The sequence below is a fragment of the Triticum aestivum genome, chromosome 1B, assembly GCF_018294505.1.
Source record: "Triticum aestivum cultivar Chinese Spring chromosome 1B, IWGSC CS RefSeq v2.1, whole genome shotgun sequence".
NCBI classification, from domain to species: domain Eukaryota; kingdom Viridiplantae; phylum Streptophyta; class Magnoliopsida; order Poales; family Poaceae; genus Triticum; species Triticum aestivum.
Window position 1 is genome coordinate 608,299,275 of NC_057795.1, and position 7,731 is coordinate 608,307,005.

The following is a 7,731-nucleotide window of genomic DNA, read 5'->3' on the forward strand; positions in this document are numbered from 1 at the left end:
TGATCAACCCCGCACAAAGAGAGAGAGAGAGAGAGAGAGAGAGAGAGAGAGAGAGAGAGAGAGAGAGAGAGAGAGAGAGAGAGAGAGAGAGAGAGAAGCTTTGATCAACAATGACACAATTATTGGTATGTTTTTCGTCACAAGTTTTTGCTTTCATAATTAATTATGTTATTATTTTCTAAACAATCTTATACTCCCTCCGTCCGAAAATACTTGTCGGAGGAATAAACGTATATAGACGTATTTCAGGGTTAGATACATTAATTTTTAGTCATTTTTACGACAAGTATTTCCAGACGGAGGGAGTATTTTCTTACAGAGGGAGTACAATTATACTCATCAATTACTACAGGACAGGACAATGAGCAAGTTTATGTAAGCTTAACTTTCCTGTCTATATATTTACATGAAATATGATTGTTCCATTGTAAAATCAACAGGCGCGGCAACGCGACTATCTAAAAAGTTGTGTGATTATAAGACCTGTAGCGCTACATGTTGGGATATCCGGGGGGCAATATGCCTTGTAATGGCCTTCCGGGCACGCTGCCTTGTAACGTCCGGGGGCATCATTTGAGGCATCTGGCTGTCAACGTCGTACCATGCGGGATCAAGTGACAGGCGCTCAAGAGGGCGCGCGTTTTCCAGGATGTAGAGCAGGAGCTCTAGGGAAGCGAGGTGAGCATCGAACCCAGTGATGGTGACGGTCTTGAGGCTCAGGTGTAGGCGCTTCTCAACGTCGCCTGGGGGCATCCGGGATGCATCGAAAGCTGGGGCTGAGCTCATGAGCTGCATGATGATGCATCCAACCATGCATGCATGTTAATATTTTTTTTATAAAAGAATGATTGCTGGATCTCAAATCAAATCCAAAAGCGAGAGCAAAAACGTACATGCAACGAGAGCGATTCCAATGCAGGCGCTGCGTCGAGAAACCGGTGAAGGAAAATGAAGTCGTTCCTTTGGCGGCTCTTGCCATCCAAGATCATCCAAAGGTCCAGGCGCTTCAAATGACGGTATTTCCAGGTGCTTGCTGGTGAAGTAACTACCTGCATGCATGACCGATATCAGATATCAGACTCGATGTAATTTATATTACTCCTTCCGTCCACTTTTGTAAAACGTTTTAAACATTTAAGACAACACCTAAAACAGTTCAATTTTCAGTTGTCTTAAATGACTTACAAAAATGAACAGAGGGAGTACGTTTATTTATATCTGATCTTTTCGTAAAAGAGCAAAAAAAAAGGGCAAGGAATAGGTAGGGGGAACGAAGACGAACCTTGACTAGCATCGTGACTCTCAAGGATAAACTCTCTAGGCCTGGCATGAGGCGCGCCAAGCTTGTGGTTTCAAAGACGCCAGCAGCTGCAGGTGCAACGGGATTAGCCAAGATATGAAAGCTCGCCCTTGTCACATTCGGAGCCGGCGCCACCGTGGATCCAAGAATGCTGGGCCCACGGTTTATCGTGTCAAAAGTCAGCGATGCGACACCAGAATCAGATACGTCCACCGTCTTCACGGAGCGGCAGTGCCGCAAGGCAAGAAATTTGAAGCCTCGCTGCCTCGGACGAGGTGGCATCTTGACGTACACCAGATCGTCGCAGTAGTTGAGCTCCAGGCGCTGCAGCTTGTGGCACGAGTAGAGGAAGCGCTCCAAGTCTTGGCTGGTGATGCGCACGGTGTCAAGAACCAGGCTGGTCAGCTCCACGTAGTAGTACTTATTGTCTTGCCACGGCCACCGCAAGCATCCGGATCTCAGGTGCAGCTGCTCCAGGGCCATGGCGGCTGGGGTAAGGAGGAGGAGCGAGGAGGGAAAATCATAGCACAGACTGTCTGGGCCGCATGGCTCCATGAGGTGAGCTAGGAAGTCGAGCTCTAGGCGCCTGGTGCTGGTCGATTCGATGGCAAAGTGTACCCAGCGGTCCACCAAGGCGGCATCGCGTCGCTGCTGCAGATAGGCGAACTTGACGCTGAGCGTCTCCAATGCTGTGTCGCTGCGGTGCCGCAGCATCGTGGTGTCCACAAAGCGGACGAAGTCCCGGACGAGCTCGTCCTTTTTCTTTTCAAGGACGGCTTTCCGGTGCGGGTCAAGATCATCATCATCTAAGAGCTCTTCTTCTTCTTCTGGGAGCAGTCGGAGCCCAAGCGTGTCCTCGTCAAACACCAGATGGGCATGCATCCTCCAAACGCGCAGCAGGGTGGAGCAGGACGCGCACGCACGACCCGCGTCTCTCATGGGCAAGCGTGAGAATATCCCACACACAAGCTCCTGTAGTACGCACGTCCTTCAGATTTGGCTTCCATCTGCTTACTCCCTCCGTCCCAACATAAATGTCTCAATCTTAATACTACTACAACTTTGTACTACTAAATTTAATACAAAGTGTCATACACTTATTTTGGGACGGAGAGAATATTATGCAAGCAAAAATATTAATTTAATTAAAGCACTACGTACCTCCGGGAGATCCTAGAGCCTCGTCTCGACGACCATTGTAGTATCCTAGTGTCGCGGCTCGCCGATTCAATCTTTTTTCTTCTTCTTTTGGCGGCAACTCGCCGATTCAGCTTAAGAAGACGTATTATGTACTACTTATGAAATATAAATTGCTTCCATGGCCTTCTCTTCTCTCTTCCTTATTAAAAGACAAGACGATACGTTGGCCCAAACTGATCCCAACCCTACTCGGTAACAAGTCCAAGACGCTTCCTTCAAAAAGAAAAAGTCCAAAACGCACACGGATAATAATTAAGGAACGCTCAAAACAAATCAACTCACTCGGCAGGTACGTGTTCTGTCCTGTTGGAAAGTGAATCGCGTAAGGCTACTTTTTTTTTTGAACCACGATATCTGCCGGACCTTCGGTCTGCGAAACTACCAAGCCCCAACCAAATGAAAGGTATGTTTTTTTTAGTCTAAGCATACTTCGCCTTATATTATAAATCTTTCCCTAATTTATATCTATACCTCTATATCTATATCCATATCTATATCTATATCTATACCTCTATACCTATACCTACCTACTAATAAAGCAGATATTGCTTCTGCCCGTACGTCACAAAAATCGCCCCTCGAAATTGCTAGAAATTACCCGCTATGCCACCCGTAAGTGAAGAAAATGATTCGAATTTTCTTTTCAAAGTCGCCGTTGTTCCCAGTGTTTTTATATAGGTAATATCCATCAAATAGCAGTGATACAGCAGCAGCGCGGTGGCTCGATGCTATGTCTTCCACCCTGACCAGGGGGTTCGAACCCCAGCTTCTACCAATATTTTCCTCCACCTTTTACTCACGACTTCTTCCCACCTACATGGGCCAGCCAGCGGACTTAATGCCCTGTTTTTTTTTTCTTTTTTCTGGTCTTCTCTTTTCTCACTTCTGTTTTTGTTTTCTCCTTTAAATCAATTTGAGATTTTCAAGTATTAAAAAGTTGCGAGTTTGAAAAAGCTGTTTGAGAAATTATAAAATGTGTGTGAATTCAAAAAAGTTCAGGAAATCATAAAATTTTCATGGTTTCAAAAAATGTTAGTGATTTTACAAAAATATTCGCAAATTATACAAATAATTTGGAAAGAAATGTGATTAAATAAAATCAAGTTCATGATCTTGATAAAATGATCGTGTATTTAAAACATATTTGTGAATCTGAGTCATCATGAAATCAAAAACTATTCATGCATTTCAATAAATGTTCATCTAAAAAAAATGTTCGTGAATTAAAAAAAATGTCTAAATTTAAGAAGAATGTTTGTCGATTCAAAAAACTCTTCCTATTCAGAAGTATTTTATATCTAGGATTTGATTAGTTTTTGGAAATTCTTTATATGTCTTGGCGTTGGCGAGTAGTCCATGGTCGATGAGATTTGTTTTCAAAGTTCAAAACATTCCCTTGCGCGAGACAATGACAAGTGTGTCGTACAGTGACAAGCCCATTGTTTACCACGTTGAATGCATTGCGATCACGTGGATATTGCATTCATCATCAACGAGAGTGAGAAGAAAGATAATTGGCAACATGGTGAGCCATCGTGTTAAAATAGAGGACACTCATATGTCGGATATTGACCAACGTGTAATTTTTTCTCCCGTTAATAATAAAGCACGGATTGACTTTGTCGGGTTCACCGTCGCGTCCTTTTTACACAAAGGTCCATGTGCTTTTAAGAAATTAAACGCGCCGTCCTACTTTAGTGAATCCAAAAACGTTTCGTTTTATTATATAGGCTAAAAAAGGAAAACGCCACACTTGATTTCCTTGCGTTCGGTCTGTGTCACCAGCTCACATGATCTCTTCATTGGGCCTTCACCTGGCCCACAAGTGCGTTAAATTAGGCCTTGCTCCAGTCCAATACGACTCGAAGTCCTAACTCCTTCTGTTTTCTTTACCTTTTTAAGTCCTCCACGAGAGTCGGATCCAAAAGAGAGGGGAGGGGCCTGATGCTTCGCGGATCGTTGTCTTCGGGCCCGCGGTTGGAGGCCAGTACTCGGCGGCATCATCGATGGCACACATCTCGATCGTCGTCGCGCACGACGCGCTCTGCCCGAAGCTCTGTCCTCCCCTAAGGCGAGCGCGGGGTCGGACCTGCTTGTGCTCACAGTGTGCATAAGGACAGGAGAGATCCTGGCGTTGGTGGCCGAAGCTGTTGAAGAATGACGAAGGAGGCGGTAGGCGCACTAGAGGTGGAGGCAGACGATGACGGGAACGTGACGGGGCTACTTCGCCGACCGAAGTTGGAATCACCAGGGCGCAACGGAGGCAGAGACGAGCGGGAGGCAGAGCACGCTCCGAACTTGAGACGGAGGCTATGCGCGCTAGACGACGACCTTCGACGCGCTCCAGCCTGGGGCAGGTACCGCGTCAGAATCATCCAAGGCAGATGCGACTCCTTGAGCGGGTGCCCCTCCTGGCATGGCCCTCCATGGCGCACGGACAGAGGCCTCCGGCCAACAACAATATCATGATCGACCGTTGGCGCCAGGGGCGCTCAGCGCTAACCAACTTTCCACAACGAGTGGCAAAGGAGACGACGAAGCGCGCGAGCATGCCAGTACAACGTCGTCCCTAAGCAGCGCAACAACAGACACTCAACCCAGGAACTGCACGATGCATACAAATCAAGACAATAGTTTAAGCTTGTTGGGTTAGTGTACATGCATGATTTGCCTATTATTTTATTTGTACCATCACACCTCCTGTAAATCCTTATTGTTGTTGTATGTATGTCAGCTGCACCTTCATCATCTCCGTACTGGTGATAGAGCAGGGTTTTTTTATTGGCGATGTTGCTGGTGTTGGTAAAGGCCGATTAATCTGAGAAAATTGGCAATATAACCGTATTAAGGCAATGTAAGACTTTTGGCAAAATTCCCATCAAGTTTCTGCTCTGCTGAAGTTTTAAGAATTCTGCCATCATGTCTTCCTCTTCACTACTTACCTTTAGCTGATTTGCAATTGCAATTTCCAGGTGGGTATCGGTTGATTCTGACCGAAAGTATCATGCTCGAAGAGATTTAGATGGTGTTGGTGCAAAAGCATACAAGGTATGAAATCTATTAAAATTGAATGATATTTTAACCTCAAGCCAATGCCATATGTATTACACCAACTGTATGAGACCCTGCGGCTCCACATGATAGCGTCTTTAACTGTATGCATGTGGATTTTACAACACAACATTTATCTAGAAAGAGTGCTAACACTCAAACATATAAATGATTTTAATTACTGCCAATGTCGATATGGTCACATTATTTATTGCAATGAAATTGGATCTGCTATTGTAGATTCGACTTGAGTCTCGACATATGTAGTCATGTAATTGATTTGCCTCTCCGTAGGCTTTTTAGGTTTTTGAGTTTCTCCTCCGTTGCCACAAAATACATAATTTTTCAGCAAATCAATGTATAGCAACCGTGTATGCTTCAATCCCATTTTCTCTTTGAATTTTTAGAGTATGTTACTTATGTTTTTATCGTTTGGGTAAATCACAACACCAACATTAACCTATTTTTTTACGACGGGGAGGAGGGCAAGCGGCAACACAGGTGAGGTAACATGTTGAATGGAGGACATGTGCCTATGTGTGTGCGCCCGGGGCGGGTAGATGGAGTGTTCGAGTCGTGTGATGTTTTCTTTTTGGGAGAGAGTCTCGCGTCATACTTACACGGTTAGGAGCGTGTGATGTTTTTTCTTGTTGCAACACACATGCATGTTTCATATAGTTATTATGTTCTCGTCAATGGCTTGATTTGAAGATCACATTTTCGTTACCCGTTGCAACGCACGGGCCCTTTTGCTAGTAATAATCAAGTTCCCTGGGATACAATGTAAGTCCGACGGGTTTACTCACCACACATGGCATTTCACATCCAGACCAAAATCATATTTAGCGAGGCTATATGCCTCGATATTAGACTCTCTCCCTTCAAAGATGAAGGAACACTGCTGAAATTTTTTTGAAGTTTCCACAATTTCCCTAATGATAGTCTCATAAGCACCTATGGTTCTTGATGTCATGGACTACGCCTTGGCAACCCGAAGCTACCACCACATGCGTCAGCGCAAGATATATAGCAAGTGCCTCCAAAGTTGCTGGATATGTAAGGGCATGTACAATGCATAGCCTTAGGGTGATGTCTCGCATGCCATGTAAGATCGGATATCAGATAAAGTAGGTTCAGATAGGAAAGCGGGATACTCTGCAGGAGGCGGGTGTTTGGAGAGAAAACATGTGGTTTAGTGTCAAAAGCTGAAAAGGTTGGAGTAAAAAGTAGAGATGCATGTGCATTAGAGTCTTTATTTTTTATTTTTTAACACTTCTTAATAGGGCCCATTAATGATAGCTTATAGTAGGGAGAGGAAATATATGTAGACCTCAAATTACTTTTGTGATGGAGCATTTTTATCCATTTGCCATCATTATACATGCCCTAATGCCCCTGCTGCGTATTACCCAAGCTCCTAGAAAGGTTCCAGATGAATCCCTACAGACCGCACTAAAAGCACCTTTATTCTGATTCCTCGAGACAGCCCCATCCACCCGATTTTTTGCAGTGACGGAACCCATCTTGGCTGCGCATGCGATCTTGGTTCATTGGCTGTCCTCACTTGCTTTGGCTTACAATCCTTTAGCTCCCTCAAATATTTCATAAAAACGTTATGTGTCGCTTGCGGACTCTAGAACTTTTTTCGTGCAGGGCTTGCATCTTCGCATACCAGATCGACCACAAGGTCACAAGAACCTGGATGAGACATCATGTCAATTAGAGCGAAGATCCATCTCTCTGACGAAACCTGTATTTTCCTAACGGAGAAAAAATGTGGCTGCTCTCCACGCTCTAATATTCAAACGACAATGACAGTATTTGGCCTGAAACTTGGAGCATGGAGAGCATCCACTAGTAGAAAACAGGGGAAAACAGGGCTGCTCTCCACGCTCTAATATTCAAACGACAATGACAGTATTTGGACTAAACTTGGAGCATGGAGAGCAGCCACTAGTAGAAAATAGGGCACTTGTCCCGGTTTTAAAGGGCCTTTAGTCTCGGTCCTGCAACCGGGATAAAACGGTCGGGACAAAAGCCTCTCACTTTTAGTCCCGGTTGGGTTACGAACCGGGATAAAAGGAGCTCCACGTGGTCGCTATGGGACGCCCAAGCAAAAGGACCAACACCAACTGGGACTAAAAGGCAGCCACGCGTCAGCAGCTCGCATGCGTTGGGGT

The 7,731-nt window shown here is 45.0% G+C and overlaps 1 protein-coding gene across 1 annotated transcript; it reads right to left on the reverse strand.

The window, feature by feature from the left end:
- Positions 1-425: 425 nt before the first annotated feature.
- LOC123096982 (uncharacterized) lies at positions 426-2,808 on the reverse strand. The gene is made up of 4 exons (XM_044518766.1): positions 2,462-2,808; positions 1,283-2,272; positions 894-1,049; positions 426-789 (listed from the first exon to the last, which is right to left on the reverse strand). The coding sequence occupies exons 2-4, from the start codon at positions 2,237-2,239 to the stop codon at positions 475-477; spliced, it is 1,428 nt and encodes a 475-aa protein (XP_044374701.1). The 5' UTR covers positions 2,240-2,272; positions 2,462-2,808; the 3' UTR covers positions 426-474.
- Positions 2,809-7,731: the final 4,923 nt, after the last annotated feature.